Below are 24043 nucleotides of genomic sequence, written 5' to 3' on the forward strand. Positions count from 1 at the left end.
AAGATCTGTCTAGAATCAAGTGCCCTACACCCATCTTGATTTTCATTCTTGAATGCTTTCAGTCACAGAACTTTTGAGAATCAAGTTACTTTTGTTCTTGTATCTAAGAAACTAAAAGAAAAAATGTGGATCCATTTCTATTTCTTTAAGCCCCACCTGCCAAAGTGGGGATGGTGTAAAAAGGGTAACCAAAACTACCATTTAGGAAATATGTGCCTAAATTAAAGCACAAAGATATTTAATAAAAACAGGTTTAAATATCTTTAGCCTAGTGAATAATAATAAGGTAATTATTCCATAAACTAAGATTCAAAAAGATAATGACTACAAAACTATCAAAAGCATATATATGTGTCAGGTAAGGTGAAGGGGGGAGGAAAAAAGAGGGGACCTTGGACAAAAGTCTGTTCTCTCCAGATCTACAATAAATGTGTTAAGACTAAAACTTTCTTGGTTTAAGCAATGTTTAAGTATGTAAATCCTGTACTATAACATAAATAATGCCGTGATAGAACACTAAAGAGTGATTTGTTGCTTTGTAATGTCTTTACAAAAAAAAGAAATACAACCTCTTAGAGAAGTTAAAGGTTTCATAGGCCTCAGACACAGAACCAAAAGCAACTAGTATCAATGCCAGCCCATTTATTTTACTTCACAAACAGATAAAACTTCCATACAACATGAAAAGTATAACTACTTTTAGAAAAATGTTTCTTAAAATAAAAAATCCAGCTTCTGTCCTAGTAAAAATTCTTATCTCACTAATGTGTTTAAAGCACCACATTAGAGGCTTAGGAATTCACAGATAAATAATTATTTAAAAAGAGGCACTGTAGAAACTATAGAAGATGTGCAAGCACTATAAAACTTTGTACTACCATACCACGCAGAGTATGAATTCAAAATATTTGATGGTTATATTTTTAGTAAGATATCTCTACGCAGTTTAAGGAAATAGGAGACTAACTAAAGAAATACATCTATTTATTATGAAATAATGAGCTCACTGACAATCTGTTTAATAAAACAGTGGTTTTAAATATTTTCTCCTTGAAAAATCATCATGAAATATCAGCCTTGAAACTAAAGAAGCAAACTCCTAATAGTATAAAGATTAAATACTATTACCTCATCTGTCACTGGTTGTCTTCTTGAAGTCTTCTAGTTCATTTAGTTCTAGAAGTTACATTACAAAATTCCTTTAAAAATTTCCCTATAACAGAATATTTTGTTGCTTTAATCAAACTTCAGAATTTTCTGGTCTGAATGAGGGCCTTCAATATTAGTCTTCTGAGAGAGTTGGAGAAAACACCTCGGTGGCTAATTTAACTTGTCACTGGATATCACTGTTGCCTTACATAAATCCATTTGGAATAGAATATTTTTGGCAATGATGCAGTTTTACTCTTAACTCCTCCCCCTGGCTCAGGAGTCACAATTTCCTGGCAAAGAGCCCAAAAGCAGTAATTACAACAACAAATGAAAATAAAAGTATCAGAAGGAGAAAATCTTCTTGGCCTTTTATAGTGGCTAAAGAAATTGTGCAATTATGAGTTCAAGGGCGATGATGATAAACTAAAATAAAAACTAAGTGTTTTTGCTAAAAAGTTATGCTGAGACTATATTATTAAATAAATGTTTGTTAACAGAAAAAAACAACATTAATTTGAAAGAGAAAGACAAGCCTTTTCAATATTTTGAAAGTTCTATCATTGAGAAACATAATTTCTATAAAATGCCTTGAAGGAGTATTGAAATCAGAGATATATAATTCAAGATTTATTTCTCAAGATTTAAGTGAAAGAAGCAAATCTATTTGTTGTAAGCAAGAATAGTTTACTTTAGGGAAACTATAATTCTAAAAGAGTAATAAAATACACTTTTAAAGCTTCTTTATAATGCTATCACATAAGTAACAGAAAGAACTTATCTAGAATGTCAAACTTAAAATCTTCCAATGCCATAAGGGTAAATAAATCTTCAGGCTTTGATTACATATATCCTAGCATACCATTCTTCTAAAAATCTTTTGCAATTTTCTCAAGGGGACATGCTCAGGAGAAATGCATTTTGTTTATCTGAGTGCCCCAAGAGAATAAAAAGCCATATTCAGAAGTTGCAAGAGTCTCTACTATAAGAGTCAAAATATCCCATAACTATCATCATTAACACAGAAGAAAATATGAAATAGTTCTGTTAATTTCTCTCATTCAAAATGAATTCTAATCAGTCAAGAAATTGGGGGTATCAGCAATATATTATTTTCTACTCTGGAGAGAAATTTGGAAGGAAAACAAATGTGAATACCTTTAATATGATAATAATAACAACAATAATCGAATAACCTTACAACTCATCCCCAACTTGAGGCACATTTTATCAAATTACATGAAATTTTTTTTAAAGGAGATAACTGTTAGAATGATACTATTAGCCTTAATTTTCTTTTTTTTTTTTAATTTTTATTTAATGATTACTTTATATTGACAACATTATCCCTTGCACTCGTTTCTTTTCCGATTTTTTTCCCCTCCCTCCTTCCACCCCCTCCCCTAGATGGCAAGCAGTCCTTTATATGTTGGATATGTTGCAGTATATCCTAGATACAATATATGTGTGCAGAACCGAACAGTTCTCTTGTTGCATAGGGAGAATTGGATTCAGAAGGTATAAATAACCCGGGAAGAAAAACAAAAATGCAGATAGTTCACATTCGTTTCCCAGTGTTCTTTCTTTGGGTGTAGCTGCTTTTGTCCGTCATTTATCAATTGAAACTTAGTTAGGTCTCTTTGTCAAAGAAATCCACTTCCATCAAAATATGTCCTCATACAATATCGTTGTCGAAGTGTATAATGATCTCCTGGTTCTGCTCATTTCACTTAGCATCAGTTCATGTAAGTCTCGCCAGTCCTCTCTGTATTCATCCTGTATTAGCCTTAATTTTCAAAAAGTTAAACATGAGAGTAGAAGGAAGAAAAATGGGCAGAACCTGAGTATATATAGGGAAATTAAAAGATGAATTAGAAGAGAAAGGAGAGACAAAACTCATACTTCTAGGGATAAGTTCACTTTTCTAAAATCTACCTACCTTCTTTTATTATGTATAGGTTTTTTCATTCCTTGCTTTTCTTCTTGTCCCCTTCCTAAATTATTGCTTCCCTTCTCCGTAATCTTTCAAAAGCCAGGATAAAGGAGATTTCTAAAATGTAGCACAATCTTCATAACCAAACCACACAAACTGTATTCTGTGACAGGAATTAGGGCATAAAATTTTATTATCTAAATCATAAATCTGATAGTACGTCATGGTCAACAATATTCCAAAACCTATTACTAATATAAAAAACAAAAACAAAAACAAAAAACTCTAGAAATTCTAATTATGGTAAATAGTGTGCACCTATTTTTACCTCTTATCTAAAATATGGAACCTCTAGAAAATGTCAAGTAACAATTCTGAAGGACTAATTCTGACACGGTTCAGAAAGAATTTTCTTCAAAATCATATTACCTAGTTCCATATGCTGAAATACACCCATTTCCCCAATATCTCCCACAAAAGAACTAATTCAAGCCATTATCTATCTAGTTATGTCTTATGAAATTTAGATATTTGACATCACAAAGTAGGAATGTCTTCTAGGAATAACTGCAATGCCATGATAAAATATCTCAGATGTAAAAACTGTATAGAAAAAAGAGACCAAAAAAATCATCTTATCACAAAATGATCCACTAACTTTTTAAAAAAAAGTAATGAAGAACCCAGAAATCATCAAATGGGTGGCTCTTGCAATTCAGAGATACTGCAGAGGAAAGCACTTTACTAAATAAAAATCTAAGAACCTGAAAGCAAAATTGCTTTGCTCATGTAAGTTACTTCAAAACTCTATTGCTCACTAGATATTTCCAATACATTGTTTAACACTTCAAAAACAAGTAGCTATGTTTTCTAAGCATCTGAAGATAATGACTTAAATCTTGGGGTAAATAATGCTACATAATCAGAAACAGATTCAATATGAAAACTTCTAAAACTATAGCCAAAGGTATGTCCTTGTTAGTCCACAAAATAAATATTTTAAAAATTAGATAAGCCTGCCTATCATCAGGCAAAAACTGAGTATTTTCCATAAATTTTTACTTCAGCTGAACATAAATATAAATAAGCCAAGAAGACAAGGTGGATAATAACAATAGCTTCGATTAACAATTTTTGCAACAAGGATTATGACATAGAGATTTATATTTGGCAATAAAGAATCCAAAAATCAATAGTAAAAGACAATATTAGCAATAAAGAATCCTCAAAATGATGCTTTAAACATGTCATAAAGCAGGACAAAAAATGTTTAATTTTAATAATTTATGTCTGAAAATTAATAATTTTAATTTTTAAATACATCATAAAAGTACAAAACTAAGATTATAAGAAATAGCCTCATTAAATCATAAACATGCTTTGCTGAAAAGAATCTGACATTGTTTTTGTCCAACATAATGAAGGCAATATAATGTCTGAAGAGAAAATCAAAATATATCTCGAGGGTAAAAATTAATGGAAAATAACAGGAGACAGTAAGTTGTATTCTACTTTAATTTATGGTGTTCATTGAGAGTTTTAGAAATGGTGATTATTCAAGAAGAGTTGGAAGCATAAGAGAAAAAAAGTTATAAAAACAACAAAAAACCACAAAAATGTTTCATATTCCAAAATACAAGAAATTGAAATTCCTTTCTAAAGTATTTTCAATCTGCCCAGAAGGAATAAAAAATTCTTAACCTCTCCAATATTCAAACATTACATTTTTCCCCCCTCTAGTACAAATGTGCTATTTAACCATAGTGAATTTAAATTTTTTGATATCCTTCTTTTCTCTGTTAAATTCACTGGAGAGCTTACCCTGCATGTTTCCAATGATTATGCAGGATTCTGGGAGCACAAACAAATGCTCAGTTTTTGAAGAGCAATGCTTATATCTCATACCCCTTTTGCTTCTCTATTCTCCCTATTTTCTTCCAAAATGATAATAGTAGTATGTGCTGTAGCCTACTTAAGAAACGTCAGCTGTAGGCAGAGATTCCTCCCATCTTGGCCTTCCCCTACATTAACATTCTGACAGCATATCTAATTATCTTGCTATTCAATGCAGATGACCAGGGTTATCTCTTAGATGAATGGAGTAGAAGGAAAAGGAAAAATAAACTCACCCTTCTTTGAACATCCTCAAAGATTTAGTTCTTCAAGCTGAAAATACTGGATCAGCAAGCTACACTGGACTGCTTGAGAACCATCGCTCATTTGTTAGCATAGAGAACTCGGTCCCTGAGAGTCCCCAACAAATTCTGGCACCAGGCCGAACCCTTACTGGGCACAGACTGGGTGACCAAGAACCTCAGTTGTAAATGCTTGAAAACTCAGCAACAATAAAGAGGAATGGAAGAAGAGAGACAATCAACATTCAGAACTGATTAAGAATGGCTGACAAGTCTGGGAAACATACAAACTAAACTGCCAGTTTCTGTAAAGGAATCCAAACTGGCAAAGATACACAGAAAAAGGCAAAGTAAATTTATTCCCCAACAAGACCCTCAAATAATAATCAAACGATGTTAGTTTTGGAGACAAGGGACGGCCCTGCTCCCAATTCACATTATTTTTTCATAAGTTGGCATTGAAAAGAAATAGATGCAGCAAATACTTAATGTTAGTTTCATTTACTATTTTCTCTTTATGTTGTATGAGGGAAGGAACAAGAGATAAGTGCTGATAAAATTTCAAAAAGACCCTAAATTACTTCTACAGTGAAAGAAGATATTATTTTCTAGGTGAATTTTACTAACCACTTTTAAAGAAAACATTTGGATTATAAATATATATATTTCATTAGTTGAGAAAGCCTGTTGCTAAGTTGATGTAACAAATGTGTTGATAATAAGCTTATACAACTAATTGTGGTTCAGTTATTTCATTCATGTGAGCTTTGTGATCCTATTTGGTGTTTGCCATTTCCTTCTCCAGCTCATTTTATAGATGAGGAAACTAAGGCAAATGGAGTGAAGTGACTTGCCCAGGGTCATACAGCTAATCAGTGTCTGAAGTAGAATTCAAACTCAGATCTTTCTGACTCCCAGCCCCATGACTCTCTATTGTACCATCTAGCTGCCAGAGATGAGGACTAGGCCTTGTGGTTTCATTGATGCAAAGGATTCATTTAATGCAAAAAACTCCCTCTACCAGTGCAAATCAGCACCTTCTCTGAAATTTAAAGTCTAAGAGAGTTACCTATACACTGAGAGATTAAGTTGCCCAGATCAACCTATCAGTAAGAGAAAGAGCTTAGATTTCCATGATTCTAGGGCAGCTTTCTATCCAGGAAGGAGGAAATGCTACCCCTGCTCTAAACCTCTATGATTTGACAGAACAAGCACTAGAATAAATCTGATCAACAATGAAGATTCTTTATTATTAAAAGTTTTCAATTCAATATATTAGAGTTTTTTCCCCACAAAGGAACATATTTCTAACTATAATTGAATTTAAGGAAACCACAATTCACTCCTAAATCATAAAATGAAAACATTAACATATTTCAACATATTCATAATAAATATATTTGTTTGATGGGAACTATTCCCTTAAAAGAAGCATGGAATTGTGGCAAAGAAGACAAGAGTTCAGTATATTATTTTTGTTCAGGATATGTTTTTTTGCTTTGGTTCTCTAGGAGGTTTTTGGAAGCAGTTGAGGTCGTAACTGCCTTGCCAGGATCATGCACGACTCTTTATGTGTCTAAGGCTGGATTTGAACTCAGGTCCTCCTGATACCAGGGTTGGTGTCCTAATAGCTGTGCCATCTAGCTGCCTCCTCAGAATGTGATTTTTAAAGGAATATTAATATTAAGTTAAGTTGTGGACAATGTGTCTGCCTATCTATAGAAGTGTCATCTGGGAGTTGCCCTTTATAATAAAATCACAAGTCTAATCCCTATGTTTTTAAATATAAAACATGAGACATCAGGAAGAGACAGAGGGGCAAGGAGTAGAACAATATATTATGCTAATAAAACATTGGGAAGAAAGCTATTTAACCTTTCTAGGCCTCAGGATCCTCATGTGTAGAAAGAAGGGGGCTGGACTAACTGACCTCGAAGGCAGGTTCTTTCCAGCACTAATCCCCCAGATTTGAGCAGACCAGAACTCTAGTCCATTCACATAGACCCTGTATCCTCACCTGTCACTGCTTAAGAATGCTGACAGCATAAAAGCATTTAAATGACATACAAACAAAAACATCTAACGTTCACAGACACCTGTTAACTCCTAATGTCCCTTGTTATTTTGACGGTGACATCCCATGCCCACATCGTTCAAAAGATATGTCTGTTATGGTTCTCTTCAACAATGAGATGTTTCAAACCAGTTCCAATTTTCAGTGATGAAGAGAGCCATCTACACCCAGAGGGAGGACTATGGGAATTGAATGTGGACCACAACGTAGCATTTTCACTCTTTCTGTTGTTGTTTGCTTACATTTTGTTTTCTTTCTCAGTTGTTTTTCCCCCTCTTGATCAGATTTTTCTTGTGTATTAAGATAACTGTATAAATATATATACATATATTGGATTTAACATATATTTTAACATAGTTAACATGTATTGGACTACTTGCCATCTAGAGGAGGAGGTGGGGGGAAGGAGGGGATAATATGGAACAGAAAGTTCTGCAAGGGTCAATGTTGAAAAATTATCCATGCATGTGTTCTGTAAATAAAAAGCTTTAATAAAATTTTAAAAATTTATCCAAAAACCTAGAAAACTGTCACAGCATGGGGGAGCCCTGGATTCACTTACTGGATATATGACCATGAGCAAATAACTTAATTTCTGAGTCTTAATTCTCTTATTTCTGAATTTCCCTCATTACTTTATAGGGCACCAATAATCATCCAGTCATCCAACTTTGAAACCAAAATGTCTTCTTCAATCCTTCATTTTTCCTAAACCTCTACTCCTCATCCAATCCACTGCCACATCTTTCTTCTTGATTTCAATTCTACATCTCTTGTATCCATCCCCTTCTTTCCAATCATTCAGCCACCATCTTAGTTAAGTACCACTTGTCTAAAGCACTGCCTTAAACTCCTAATCAATCTCTTTGCCTCCAATCTATCCCCTCTCCAATTCTCAAAATACAAGTCTGACCATGTAACTCACCTTCTCAGGAATCTCAAATGATCCCTGTTGCCACTAAGGTTAAATAAAAAAGTCCTCTTTCATTTAAAGGCATTCACGAGTCAGCCTCGTCTTTCAGGACTGATTACACATTATTTTGTTTTACCCACTCTACAAACCATCTAAAGTGGTCATCTCTCTCCCCTTCACATCACACTCCTCCCTTCTTTCTACCTCTGCACAAGTGACCACAGACCCTTGAATATATCCCCATCCACAGCTCTGAATCAAGTTTATGTCAAGTGCCTCTATCCACAAACCTCTCAACAATTCAGATACTGGTGGCTCCCTCCCCAAAATTATCTTGCTTTACTTTGTACATGTTCAATCTACTTATATGTATATATGTTATTTTCCCTGGAGAAAAAAGTAAGCTCTTTATGAATTTGTTTCAGTTTGTTTCTTTTCTTCTAGTACCTGATACTATTAGACCTGGCACTTAATAAATGTTTGTTGGTTTAAAAAAGGTGATAACACTTATACTATCTCTCTCAGGGAGCTGAAGCAAGAAAACCTTAAAAGATTCTGAAAATATGAGTCCTCTCTAAGAATAGCCATACCATAAACTATAAACACAGGCTGAACATAGTTTCTATCCAAAACCAACCCAGAAAGACAAAATTGCTTTATTAAAGCCGATATGATGTACAAAATTGAAAAATTAAAGGAGATTAAAAAAATAAACATTACTCCTTTTCTGCACAAAGCTCAAACTCAAACCCTAGAGACTTAAATTTTTTTTTGGCTGAGGCAAGTGGGGTTAAGTGACTTGCCCAGGGTCACACAGCTGGGAAGGGTTAAGGGTCTGAGGCCACATTTGAACTCAGGTTCTCCTGGTTGGTGCTCTATCCACTACACCACCTCGCTGCCCCATAGAGATTTAAATTTTAAAGCCAAAGATATTATATCATGTGATATAAAAGCAAAAACCATCAATTTAAAAATAAGTTTGAAGAATTACTCACAAACATCATATTTTTTCCTTTCATGTAACCTTTATATAGCACTTTAAGAGACTGCAAAGCACTTTATAAACATTATTTCATTTGATCCTTAAACAACCCTGGGAGGTAGATACTCTTACTATCCCCATTTTACAGATGAGGAAACTAAAACTAAAACTAAACGACGCTAAGTGATTTTCTCAGGGCTCTTTATGAAGCCAAATTTAAAGGCACACCTTCCTATGTCCTAGAACAGCTGAGTAGTGCTGGCCCTGGAGACAGGAAGATTCATCTTCCCAAATTCAAAAATGACTTGGACACTTAGTAGCTGGGTGATTCTGAGCAGGGCATTTAGCTTCATATGAGCTAGAGCAAAAAATGGTGAACCATTCCTAGTATTTTTGCCAAGAAAAACCCAAATGGCATCACAAAGAGCCAAACACAACTGAAAACGACTGAACTTCTCTACTCCATGGCGCCACAACATAGTCAAATCCACAGGTCTATTTTAGGGCTTTAAACAAGTGTGCTCAATTCCCTGAGATTTGAGAGGCAGTTAAATAAACACTCAATAAGTATTTTTAAAATATGGAATCTGATGAGCAATAAGGTCTCTTGGGCACTCTGATCTTTGATTTTGATTTTAAAAATTACAAAAAGACCACAGACATGGCATTTTGAGAATTTGCAACCAAAACATTAAACCAGGTAAAGCATATTGTAATTTAAAAACAAAAAACAAAAAACACGTTAATTTCACATTTCAGTGGATAGAGCACTAGGTCTGAAATCAGGAAGACCTGAGTTCAAATCCAGCTTCAGACACAAACTAGTTGTATGATCTTGGGCAAATCATTTTAACTCTGCTCAGTTTCTTTATCTGTAAAATGAGAACAATCGTACCTAACTCAGGATTGTGGTGAAGATCAAATGAAATCATTGTAAAGTGCTTACAACATTGTAAACATTACATAAGTGTCAGTTATATTATGAATCTCACAAATTGTGAAGAAAATGCCAACTTCACCATCTTCAAGAGATATTTTTACCAACCAAAACCTGCTATAAGTAAAAATGTAAAATTAAAATATCTAATTTCAGCATCTTGGACTTAATGTTGAAAATTGGCAAAAAGCTTATTTGTTCAATTCAAGATCTTGAAAAGGACAATCCTCTCTCTCTTGGGTTTAAATACTTCATAACTTTAGGTATTAAACCAAAAAAATGTAAAGGAAGCCCTCCCGTGCACCTCCACAAAACACCTAAACAGCTCAAGCAATTTTTTGGCCATTAGCAAAACTGATGGAGTATGGATGCAGATTGAAGCATACTTTTTTTTTCTTTATTATTCTTGGGAGTCTTGGTCTCTTCCTTTGTAACATGGACAACATGCAATGTTTTATATGACTATATAAAAATCTATCAAATTGTTTCCTTCCCAAAAAGGGGGTGGGAAAAGAAGGAGGGAGAGAATTTGGAACTCAATTCTTTTTTTTGAGTTGAAATTCTGGTGAACATAGGCTCAGTTTATTTGTTCATCTATAACTTTAAGATAATTTTAAGGCTAAGATAAGGTTATACCTTTGATTTTTATGTGTTTTTCTTTTTTCTTTTTCCCTTTTTTTAGAAAATTTTATAATAACTTTTTATTGACAGAACCCATGCCAGGGTAATTTTTTACAACATTATCCCTTGCACTCACTTCTGTTCTGATATTTCCCCTCCCTCCCTCCATCCCTTCCCCTAGATGGCAAGCAATCCTATGTTGCAGTATGTCCTAGATATCCTAGATATATATATGTAGAACCGAACGAATTCAATTTTTTTAATGGATGTTGAAAATTTTTATTTACAATTAAGATAAAACTGTGAGCTGAGAGCCAGAGAAACCTAAATTTAAATCCTCCCTCAGTCACTTACCATTGGATCTTAGTCTCAGTTTTCTCATATGAAAAATAAAGTAGGTAGACTTAATAACTTCCAAAGTCTATTCTGCCTATGAATCTATGATCCTATGAATCTCAAAAATTATATCTTTACTAAGTAGTAATATCTAGGTAAGAAAAAAAATCAAACTCATCAGTTAAAACATAATGTATTTTTAAAGCAACAATCTATAGTAAATCCCCAAAATAAAGGGTAATGGTGGGGTCATCCCACTTAGGAGATCTGAAAATAGCTCAACTGCTCAGGAGGTGTGAACAAAGCCTGCACACCTCCCTAGAGGCTAGAGAAATTCTGCTTGGACTGACTGAGGGAGTTGTTCACACCTTCTAGGCCAGTACAAAACCATCCAGCCACTTGGAACTAGCAGACTTGGAAAGTCCCGAAGCAGAGGAATGAGAACCTCAAGAGGTGGGTAGAAAAGAAATGGTGGCACCTAAAGCAATCAGCAAGAATGGCCAAAGAGAAAGCAGGACTGAACTATTATAGAAAAGGGAGAAATCTGAGTGCTACTGACCCTACTTTCATCTGGGAGAGCAAGACTGGCCGAAACCATCAGGGTTACCCACCCCTTCAAGGATATGGGGTTCTCGTATAGGTACATTTCCAATAACCTAAATTTTTCCTCAACTACAAAAAAGAAAGGCTAAAGATAAAAACAAATAGAAATTAAAGCAGAGCCCCGATCCTCTGTCTAAATGTTAGCCATTCTCCTAACTAGGGGCTTGGAGCAATTATGATTGTGCTCTAACCTTTTCATTTAATATAAATACCATAAATTGGCAATGGAGTGAACCCTGTAAACACAGGAGCCACAGAAACGTAAGGCTGTATCTGAAAAATAGGATTAAAAACAACAGCAGGCACTCATATATTGTAGTATAGTTACAAAACACTTTTCCATTATTTCTTTGATCTTTTCAACAATTCACTGAAGTGTGCTGAGCAGTGATTAGAGACAAGGAGGCTCAGTCAAAAAGACTGAGCTCAAAATGTTTAGCCAGTCCCATGCTTGAGTTTTCTTACTCCAAGAGTCTAGTGTTTTTCCACCATACTGAATTTACAGATGAGTATGAGGTTGAGGAGGCAATTAACAAAACCAGGATACTTCAAGAGACCAAAGACCCAATTCCAAAGTGAGATTTTTAAAAAAGTGATCACAAAACATACAAGCCTTGGAGTTTACAAATCAAAGTCTGTTTTCCATTGTTTCCCAATACATAATTCTCTTCAAAAAATATAATTCAAAAAATAAAATAAAATAAGATTCAAAATCTAAACACATACACACACACACCATTTGACCCTACAAGACAAAAAACGGGAACAATGAGTGGAAATTTTAAAGAGCACATTTAGGCTTAACATCAGGAAAAACTTTCTATTACATGGTCCACAAGTGTAATGAGTTGCCTTTACAGGTAGTATATTTCTTGAAGATCTGAAAAGAGTTCATAACCACTTGTCTAGTATATTACAGAAGAAATACCTCTTATAGAAATTTCTTCCATTTGTCAAATTCTATGGCATTAATGTAAAACTGAGGGTCCATATACCCCTCTATCTATTAGTAAAATCACAAAAACCCAGCTCAGCTACCTTAATTGAATTAAACATATAAAATAGCTATGAACAAGTACTTAATTTAAGAAGACTATAGAATTTTAGCCTTGGGGGAAAAGGTAAGTGATAGTACACAGGAAACATCTGTTAAAAGAAAAAAAGTAAAATTATTTCTTTTAGATTATATATTAAAGCAACAAGCCAGTTAAAGTTGATCAGTCCAGTAATGAACCAGTTCAGTTGTAGAAGACACTAGTTTGAGAGTTGGAAGTAAAGGCAGGAAATCATCAGACAGGCAGCAGCTAGGACATGAAGGTGAGATCCTAAGAGCCTGAACCAGTAGGAAACAAGTGACTAAGAGTGAGAGTCATTCAAGGAAAGGTACTTCAGGCAATGTGGCGCCTCAAGTAGAGGGGGTGCCAACTACAGACTTAACCAAAGCACCTGTCCTCGGCAGAAAAGCACACCTAGCCAAGGGGATTCTTGAGGTTTCTAATAAGCTGGAGCTGGGAGGTGCCCCTTGGCACTCTTGTCCTTGTACCTCCATAGTAGAACATGTCCACTCCACATGCATTTGGGGCTGTTCTCACTATCCTACCCTTCATGACATCATTGTGGAAAAAATAAAAAGCTTGTAACTAAACATGTAAAATATTTAACTAAAAATGTAACTATGACTTATTTGTAATGGGAAGCATCCTGGTAAAAGGCAGTAACTGACAAAACTCAGGACTAAACCGCTCTGGGGACATGGTTCACCAACAGGATAGAGACTTAGGAAGGAGCCCCAAAATGGGGGAGCCTTATAAAGATATGTCTGTATGCATGCACACATACACACACACACACACATACACACACACACACGCCAATAACACTGCTGATAACAGCTAACATGTACACAGAATGCCTGCACCAGGCCCTGCACCAAGTGTTTTATGAGGGTTACTTCCCTGGATTCTCACAGCACCCTAGGAGGCAGTGCCATCCCTGATGGGGGTTCCAGGTTCACACTTCACAACAGCCTTCCTTCTAATCCATCATGTCTTTCACAGGAGCAGGACTAGCATAAAGAGAGGCCTCAGCTGAAGAAGCTGCCTCCGCTGACACAGACTTAAGCTGCCCCGAGCACTGACAGTTTAGGTGATTTGCCCAAATTCACACAGCCAGGATGTGCCAAAGGCAGTTGGCCTTCAGTCCAGTTTTATGAGGCCATCTTCTCTACCCACTATGATACACTATCTCCAATTCTATTTCATGTTACAAAAATTTAGATATATATCTTCTCTCTCCTACCAAACTGTACAATCTTTATGGAAATAAGACTGGGTCTCATCTTTACATCTTGACATCACTTCACTCTCCAATAATCCCAGGGTCTTAATACCAAGAAAGCAAAGGATGGTTGGAAGAGAACTACTCCTAGAGTCACAAGACCCAGGTTTAAATTCTACTCCCGACAGTGTGTTAAATAGGATTTTGTGACCTACAGAAAATCATCCTCTCTGAGACTCAGTTTCCTCATCTTTAAAACAAGGATATTTACATATCTGCTTCACAGGATTGGTGTGAAGAAAGTTCTTTGTAAACATAAATTTAAATTATATTAAATACCCATGTGCTTTAAAAAAATTTTATTAGGGGGGCAACTAGGTAGCACAATGAATAGAGTACCAACCCTGAAATCAGGAGGACCTGAGTTCAAATCTGGCCTCAGATACTTAACACTTCCTGGCTGTGTGACCATGGGCAAGTCACTTAACTCCAATTGCCTCGGCAAAAAAAAAAAATATATATATATATATATATATATATATATATATATATATATATATATATATATATATTAATAATCAGACTAAAACTGAATTTAAGAAAATTAGATAAGAGAATACTATAGCAATCCAGGTATTAGAAGATGCATACATTGCCTAGAATTGTGGCTGGGGAAATAGAGAAAGATGATAAAATCTAAATGATATTTTAGTGATAAACTTCACTTCATGGCTGGCTGATTATGCTGGAACATTGAAAATTAGCTTTCAAGTTATAGGTCTGAGGAATCAAAACTAAATTTTTTTCTTACTGAGCATATAAATACATAACACAAGCACATGACTTACAATTTAGAAGTAGAGATATGTTTGTTTCCTTTTTCCCTCCTCACTTTCCAGAGTTTAAAATGTGAAAAGATTTGCCTGCATCAAATTCAATGATAAAACATAAAACTTCTTATATTTATATTTAGAAGAGATAGCATGGTGTAATGGAAACATCATTCCACTGATTTTGAGAGTTGGAATACTTGACTCTGAGTCACAATTAACATTTACCAGATTTAAGACTTCAGGCAAATCATCTAAAATCTCTGTTTCAGTTCTTCCATCTGCAAAATAGATATGTCAATAGACTATCTAAGAACATAGTGTTTCTGTGAGGTAAGCGCTCTATAAATATTAAAATGCTAAATAAAGATGAACTGTATTGCTCAAAATAAGGAAAACAAAATTCTCACTTAACTAATTAAGAGGAAATGCCAAAGAAAACTCTTTACTTCAGATATACAGGAGAATTCTATCACACTTAAAAAAAAAGAAAGAAAGAAAGAAAAATGAATAACAATACTATGGGGTTTTTTTTTAGTTTGTTTGGTTGGTTTTTTTGGGGGGGCAATTGGGGTTAAGTGACTTGCCCAGGATCACACAGTCAGAAAAGTGTTAAGTGTCTGAGGTCATATTTGAATTTAGGTCCTCTTAACTTCAGGGCTGGTGTTCTATTCACTGCGCCACCTAGCTGCCCCATATATAAATTATTCTTTGAAAAATGGCAAAGAACGACTCAACCTCTTTTAGGAAACAAATATAATCCTGCTACCTAAAGCATGGAAGGATAAAGCAAAGAAAGAACAAAAACATACAAACAAGCTATATACATATACAAACAATATATACAGGCTATATTAGAAATGAGCACTAGAGGGAAGACAAGGAATTAAGAGGGATCTATAAAGCTTTCTATAAAAGATGGGATTTCAACTAGGACTTAAAAGAAGCCAAGAGGCAGAGATGAGGAGTGAGAGTGAGCACGCAGGCATAGGAGACAGCTGGGGAAAACACCTGGAAGTAAAAAAGATGAACTATTTTGTAAAAGACCAGAAAGAAGCTGCATGTAATTAGATGGCAGAATAGGTAGGAGTGGATCAAAAGAAGACATGCAAGCAGACTGGAAAGGCAGGGCTGACCAAGTTACGCAGGGCTGACCAAGTTACGAAGGGCTTCCAACACCTAATGGAGGATTTGATATTTGATTCTGGAGGTAATGGAAAATCACCGAACTTTAGTGAATCAAGAGGTGACACAATTTGACTTGTTTTTCAAAAAGAATCCTTTGGTAGCCAAGTGGAAATGCAGTGATGAGGAGAGAAGCTTGGGCTCCTCTATCCCCCAGACCATCTCTAGGACTATATAAGAAAAGCACACTACTACTAGAGTGGAGTTTGGAACTAGTCCAACTTTTATAAAAAATGATTCATAGTTATGTCAGACCAGAAACCAAACTGTTTGTAAAAAATTTGCCCCAGTAATAAAACCACTACTAGGAACCACTACTAGGCATATTCCCTGAGAAAGTCTAATGCAGAGGAAATGATCCTTTTGTATGCCAAAAGATGTGGTAGCCATTTTTTTTGTGATACCAAAAACAAACAAACAAAAACAATCTAGAAATAAAGCAGAAGAATGGATGAATAAATTGTGATAATGAAAATAATATAAGATTCCATAAAAAGGAACATGAGGAATTCAGAGAAATTTTTAAAGTTTTAAGGACCAATGCATTCCCAAAAAAAGCAGAACCAAGAGAATTAAATATCAAATGATCAAAATAATATGAAAAAAACTAAAAGATTGCATAATTTAAATTAATGCAATAAACTAATCTGAATTGTGGAAGACTAATGATGAAGCAAATTTCCTCTTAATAGAGGGAAGGCTAACTATAGGAATGTAGTATTTCATATGCTCTTCAGACATAAGTTGATATATTAGTTTGTTCTGCTTAACTATTTTTTCTGTCAATAGGAGGACTAGTAATAGAGATGAGGGTAATGTTTTTTAAAAAGCATTAAAAAACCCTGAATTTGTTGTCACTCTACACTAGGAGAGCTCTAAGAGTCTTCTATTGCTCAGACCCAAGCCTAGATAAGGAACTTATCAAAATTTGCCCTGGATTCAATAACTAAGAAGCGCTGAAAATCTGCAAGTCCCCAGCCTAAATTATCCCTGAGATTCTGAAATGACACAACACTCAATGCCCCACAAAATGAGCAAGAGGACCAACCTGGACCATCTGTATACAAGTGCCATAGAACCTAGCCCTGATATCAAGTCCAAATTGCGAAAGAAAGGTGGGAGGAAAGCAAACAAACAACAAAATTCCACCATAAAAAGCCATTAAAGTAACAGAGCCACTCAAGATGTAATCCAAGATTGTGAACACATCCAGCCATTCTGGAGAGCAGTTTGGAACGATGCTCAAAAAGTTATCAAACTGTGCATACCCTTTGATCCAGAAGTGTTACTAATGGGCTTATACCCCAAAGAGATACTAAAGAAGGGAAAGGGACCTGTATGTGCCAAAATGTTTGTGGCAGCCCTGTTTGTAGTGGCTAGAAACTGGAAAGTGAGTGGATGCCTATCAATTGGAGAATGGTTAAGTAAATTGTGGTGTATGAATGTTATGGAATATTATTGTTCTGTAAGGAATGACCAGCAGGATGAATACAGAGAGGACTGGCGAGACTTACATGAACTGATGCTAAGTGAAATGAGTAGAACCAGGAGATCATTATATACCTCAACAATGATACTGTATGAGGATGTATTCTGATGGAAGTGGATCTCTTCGATAAAGAGATCTAACTCAGTCGCAATTGATCAAGGATGGACAGAAGCAGCTACACCCAAAGAAAGAACACTGAGAAATGAATATAAACTGCTTGCATTTTTGTTTTTCTTCCCAGGTTATTTATACCTTCTGAATCCAATTCTCCCTGTGCAGCAAGAGAACTGTTCCGTTCTGCACACATATACTGTATCTAGGATATACTGTAACCTAATTAACATGCATAGGACTACTTGCCATCTGAAGGAGGGGGTGGAGGGAGGGAGGGGAAAAATCGGAACAGAAGTGAGTACAAGGGATAATGTTATAAAAATTACCCTGGCATGGGTTCTGTCAATAAAAAGTTATTTAAAAAAAAAATTAAGTTGCAAGTAAAAAAAATAATAAAAAAATAAAAATAAAAATGTCTATAGCAAAAAAAAAAAAAAAAAAAGATGTAATCCAAGAATTAGAGAATGACTCCAAAACCTTTACAGCAAAGCCTCAAAGAAAAAACATAGCTTGAATACAACTTCAACTAGAATTTCTGGAAGAAATGAAACAAGATTTTTAAAAGACTTAAAAACTCTTTTTACAAATTAAATGAGAATGCAATGAAAATGAAAAAATGGAAAAGAAATAACAGCTATTGAAGAAAGAGTTGGGAAGAAAATTAACACTTTGGAATAAGAAGTATAAAACTTTATTCAAGCCACAAACTCCCTGAAAATTAGCATGGACTAAATATAAATCTATGGCTCCATAAGATAAACAATAAGAAATGCTCAAAGTCAAAAGATTAAAAAAATAGAAGAAAATGTAAAGTAACATAGTCAATAAACATTTATAATCATGTTCCAGGCATTATAAGCACATAGCAAAAACAACTATGTGAACAACAGAGCAAGGGTAAGAAAAATAAATAAATATCACCCGACCACTTGAAAGCCATGACGCCCCCCACAAAAAAATTTTCTTAAGAACCCAGATACCATATTTGAATAAATCATTTTTAAAAACTGCTCAAATGTCTGGGTAGCATGAGAAATTTGAGCAGAAAATTAAATGGAAAAGGACCCACTGGTTACCTTCTGAAAGAAATGAAATGAAATTAAAACACCTAGAAACATGATAGCCAAAATTCAGGGCTTTTAGTTTAAAGGGAAAAAAAATATTGCAAGCCATCAGAGAGAAAGAATTCAAGTACTGAGAAGCCACAATTAGTATTCTGCAGTCATTACTCTAAAACAGTGGTTCTCAAACTTTTATTTTAGTATCTTTATCCTATTAAAAATTATTGAAGATCTCTCCAAAGAGTTTTTGTTTATCTGGATTATATTTATAGACATTTGCCATATTGGAAATAAAAACTATTTTTGATTTGTAGACCCTCTAAAAGGGTTTCAGATATCCCCAGGATTCTCTAGACCATACTTTGAGAACCAGTGCTTTAAAGGATGAGGGAAAATGGAAAAAGGATATTTCAGAAAGCAAAGGATATAGGACTGCATTAAGAATATATTACTCAGCAAAACTGAGCAGAATTAGGCGGTGGGGAAAATGGACCTTTAATGAAATAGACAACTTCTAAACATTCCTGTTGAAAAGACCAGAGATGCATGGCACAGAAAGTTAAGAGAAATGTATAAAAAAAAAAAAAAAGACAAAGAAAAGAAAAGAAAAAGAAAGATATAAATGTGAACAAAAAATGATAAAGGATTAAACTGCTTACATTCATATAAGAAGATGATACATGAGTATTCTCTGAAGCCTCTCATGCTCAAGGGTTAAAAAGGAAATCTAATTAGAAAGAAGGCCTGGGAGTGGTTCTGTTATGCCTTTGTCATTTTAAAAGAAAAACAGCAATGGAAGGGAATAGAAATTATACTCTGGCGGGAGGAAGTGTATGGTAAGATAAATTATCTCACATAATGAACTAGTGAGGAAAAGAAAGAATACAAACATGTACAAACACACACACACACATAAAGAGATATATTTTACTCAGGGAAAAAGGAGAGAAAGAAGAAAAAGGGAAGAGGAGATTAAAGTAGGGGTTTGTCCTAAGCAAGAAAATCCAAGGAGATACACGGATATTTAGGTATCTTTTGTGGCAAAGACTGAATCCAAGGAAGTAGCCATCAATTGAGCAATGACTTATTAACAATGAAAATTATGGTATACAAATGTGATGGAATACTATTGTCATATAAGAAATGATAAAAGGAATAGTTTCATAAAAACCTGCAATGAAAATAAACAGAGTCAGGAGAACAATTTATATGATGAGAATACACTGTGAAGACAAATTAACTTTAAAAGACTTGGAAAGACTTATTAGCATAATGCTCAACCACAATTATAGAAGCCTAATGATGAAATATGTTGTTCATCGCTTTATACTTCACCAATACATAAATTTGCTTGGCTTTACTATATATGTTTATTTAACAGAAATTTTGTTTTTCTTTCATTCTCAATTGGGGTGAAGAGAGAAAGTGAATTTTTTCTAATAAAAAAATAAATTTTAATTTAAAAATTAAATATTTTAAAAATTTTGTATTTGTATACATATTTATATGTATACATAAAAATTATTTGTATTATGTTCTCATGGCTATAAGAGTAGTTTCTTTGTAGCTATATATCCTAAGTGGTATATACTCAACAGGGCTATTCACTTATCTTTACCTTAGCCATAAATCTCACTTTGTTCTCCATTTCTAAAATATCCTTACCTTTGTTCTGGACATGAATGTACCTTAATGATCATGCATATGTTATCTGAAGATAGTGCTTTTGTTTTACTAACTATATGTTCAAACCAATTGTATCCCCAAGAATTACCTTCTGACTTTCAGAAGATAAAGCTTTGGGAAAAGGAGTGGACCTCAGTTTCTAAGTGGACTACATATAAAAGATAAAAGAAAATCAAGATCAAGGAATAGTAAGGAATATAACCTGAAGAGATAGACCCAAGAATAAAACAGTAGATAAGGAAATGAGGCAAGATAGAAGAGAAAAGGTAAATGGAACAATAAATGGGTTAAGTAAATTTTTTTTAATTTTTTAATAATTTTTTATTGATAGAACGCATGCCAGGGTAATTTTTTACAGCATTATCCCTTGCATTCACTTCTGTTCCGATTTTTCCCCTCCCTCCCTCCACCCCTTCCCCCAGATGGCAAGAGTCCTTTACAATGTTGAATGGGTTGCAGTATATCCTAGATACAATATATGTGTACCTTTTCTCTTCTATCTTGCCTTATTTCCTTATCTACTGTTTTATTCTTGGGTCTATCTCTTCAGGTTATATTCCTTACTATTCCTTGATCTTGATTTTCTTTTATCTTTTATATGTAGTCCAAACAGTTTTCTTGTTGCACAGGGAGAATTGAATTCAGAAGGTATAAATAACCCGGGAAGAAAAACAAAAATGCAAGCAGTTTATATTCATTTCCAGTGTTCTTTCTCTGGGTGTAGCTGCTTCTGTCCATCTTTGATCAATTAAGGCTCTCTTTATCAAAGAGGTCCACTTCCATCAGAATACATCCTCAAACAGTATCGTTGTTGAGGTATATAATGATCTCCTGGTTCTGCTCATTTCACTCAGCATCAGTTCATGTAAGTCTCACCAGTCCTCTCTGTATTCATCCTGCTGGTCGTTCCTTACAGAACAATAATATTCCATAACGTTCATATACCACAATTTACTCAACCATTCTCCAATTGATGGACATCCTTTCATTTTCCAGCTTCTAGCCACTACAAACAGGGCTGCCACAAACATTTTGGCACATACAGGTCCCTTTCCTTTCTTTAGTATCTCTTTGGGGTATAAGCCCAGTAGAAACACTGCTGGATCAAAGGGTATGCACAGCTTGATTAACTTTTTGAGCATAATTCCAAATTGCTCTCCAGAATGGCTGGATGTGTTCACAATTCCACCAACGATGTATCAGTGTCCCTGTTTTCCCACATCCCCTCCAACATTCATGGGTTAAGTAAATTGATGAATGTATTAGTGGTGAAGGAAATGGGTAAAACACAGATAAAAGGATTGGTTTTATAAAAGAAATGACTATAGCCATAACTAAAGTTTTACTGAGAAGTAGTAAAGGAATTTGAGCAACATGGATGAAGCAGTAAGACCTGATAACTAGCTATAAACATTCTTTAACAGAAGCTTCTGGTGAAAATATAAACATTCACAAGAAATGGCCAGAAATATCAACCACTATGGAGAAGAGAAGACACTATATAATGATTTATACTGAGTGTGTATTTCTGCCACTCAAATGACTTATCTGTGTAAACCAATCTCCATTCCAGAAGAGAAGAGAAAGCGTCCTCAAAGACTACCTCTCCATATGGAGAGTTTGAGGATCCCTCCCATTGTCCATCTCTTTAAAGATAAAGGAAGGGATAGCTAGATAATGCAATGGATAGAGCAACAGCCCTGGACGCAGGAGGACCCAAGCGCAAATCAAATAAAGGTAAAGGAAATACACACAGAGAGAAGAGGATGAAGAGTTTGTTCTCTTGCTTATTGCTGGCAAGATTTTTGCCAAAGTCCTCCTTAATAGGCTAATCCTTCCCCTGAGAACCAGTGTGGCTTCAGAAAGGACCAAGGAACAATTGTTATGGTATTTGCTGCCTAATAACTCCACCAGAAATGCCAGGAGTAGAATAGAGCTCTTGTTTGTTTATTTGTTGATGTGCCCAAGGCCTTTGACACTGTTAATCATGAAGGCTTATGGGAAATTATCTCAAAAATTGGTTGCCTGGAAAAAATTCATCAATATTATATATCAGTTTCATGAGAGAATGCTTGCCCAGGTTCTAGATAATAAACAATCGTTAAGCTATGTGCTTGCTTTTTAGCATGTTTTCAGCCATGTTGTCAAACGCCTTCAACGAGGGCAAATATGGAATGAAAGTCAACTACTATGCTGATGGTAAATTCTTCAACTTGAAAAGGCTACAAGCCAAAACTAAAGCGGAAGGAGTGCTGGTACATGACTTTTTGTTTGCAGATGATTGCACTCAATTGCCGAGATGCAAAAGTATGGATTGATTTTCTGCTGCTTGTACTAATTCTAGCCAAAGAACCAAGAAAATACGGGTACTCCATCAGCCAGGACCACATCATCTATATGTGGAACCATCAGTTATAGCAACTGGATTTTTGAATGCTGTGGATAACTTTATTTACCTTGGCATATACTTTCCAGAAATGGACACTTTGATAATATGGTTGACACACACTGCCAGAGCTAGATCAGTTGTTGGGGAAGCTCTGAAGGAAAGTGAGAGAGAAGAGGTCTGACTACCAAAGTAAAGATCTGCAGAGAAAGCTGTTGTGCTGACCTCATTATTGTAGGTCTGTGAAACCTGGACAATCTACCAGCACCATGCCAGGAATCGCTTCCATGTGAACTGTCCTAGAAAGATTCTGAAGGTTATCTGGCAGGACAAGACACTAGACACTGAGGTCCTTTCTTAAATTAAACTGCCAAGCATTCCAACTCTACTGCAGAGAGCGCAACTCTATTGGGCTAGCCACATTGTTCAAATATCAAATGTACACTTGCCAAAAGGATTATTTTATGGAGAACTCACATAAGGCAAGCACTCACAAGGTGCTCAGAAAAAGCACTACAAAGACTCTTAAGGTCCCTCTTAAGAGCTTTAAAATTGATTGTATGACATGGAAAACACTGGCATAGGATTGCCCACTTGGCATGCCCTCATCAGAGAAGGTGCTGTGTTCTATGACCAAAGCAAAGTTGGATTAGCCCAAAGAAAATGTGAGATGTGCAGTTAGGGCATTCATCCTAACTGTTCATAGGGCTTATTTGGGTTTTTTCCCCTGAGGCAATTGGGGTTAAGTGACTTGCCCAGGGTCACATAAGTGTCTTCCTGACTTCAGAGCTGGTACTCTATCCACTGTGCCACCTAGCTGCCCCTATATGGACTACTTGTGTCCAATCTGTGGCGGAGCATTCTAAGCTCTTATTGGTCTGATCAGTCAACAACAGGACACAACTCTAACAGAGTGACATCATTTTTGGTCTTCTTCAAGAATGATGAACAATAAGCAACCAATTAGAAAGAAAGAGGAAAGAAAAGGAAATAACTCTAAGGCTTCAATCAATAGTGGAGAGTGGGGAGAAAGGTATCTAAGTTGAGAAGAAGAGACCTAAGCCTTATCAAGATAGCTGAAAATGTTAGCATATTAATTCAGAAAATAAAAAGAAAGGAAAAGGACAATCGTTCAAGTGAGCCTAATAGCAAATTTAAAGCTTTTCCTAAAGAGGAGAAAGCTCGATGCCCTGAGGATAAAGAAAATATTTGTCTTTCCAAGAGTGTTATAATTAAGGTTATCTGCAGAGAGATTATCTACTAAGACACAAAGAAAGGAAGAGCAGTAATGGGAATTGCCAGCTTAAGGATAAAGAGACAACTATATCTGCT

The 24043-nt window shown here is 35.1% G+C and overlaps 1 protein-coding gene across 4 annotated transcripts in view; it reads right to left on the minus strand.

Annotated features, from left to right (window-relative positions):
- Positions 1-24043, minus strand: part of NT5C2 (5'-nucleotidase, cytosolic II) — a 116225-nt gene that overhangs the window by 62239 nt on the left and 29943 nt on the right. Inside the window, exon 1 of one of the 4 annotated variants that reach the window (XM_051981330.1) lies at positions 1129-1286. The exons of the other annotated variants lie outside the window; for them this stretch is intronic. Within the exon in view, the coding sequence (XP_051837290.1) occupies positions 1129-1133 (5 nt within the window). The 5' untranslated portion in view covers positions 1134-1286. Of the gene's footprint in view, positions 1-1128; positions 1287-24043 lie in introns of those variants that run through there. 4 annotated transcript variants of the gene reach the window in all.

Source organism: Antechinus flavipes, chromosome 2 (assembly GCF_016432865.1).
Source record: "Antechinus flavipes isolate AdamAnt ecotype Samford, QLD, Australia chromosome 2, AdamAnt_v2, whole genome shotgun sequence".
In the NCBI taxonomy this organism is placed as follows: Eukaryota; Metazoa; Chordata; class Mammalia; order Dasyuromorphia; family Dasyuridae; genus Antechinus; species Antechinus flavipes.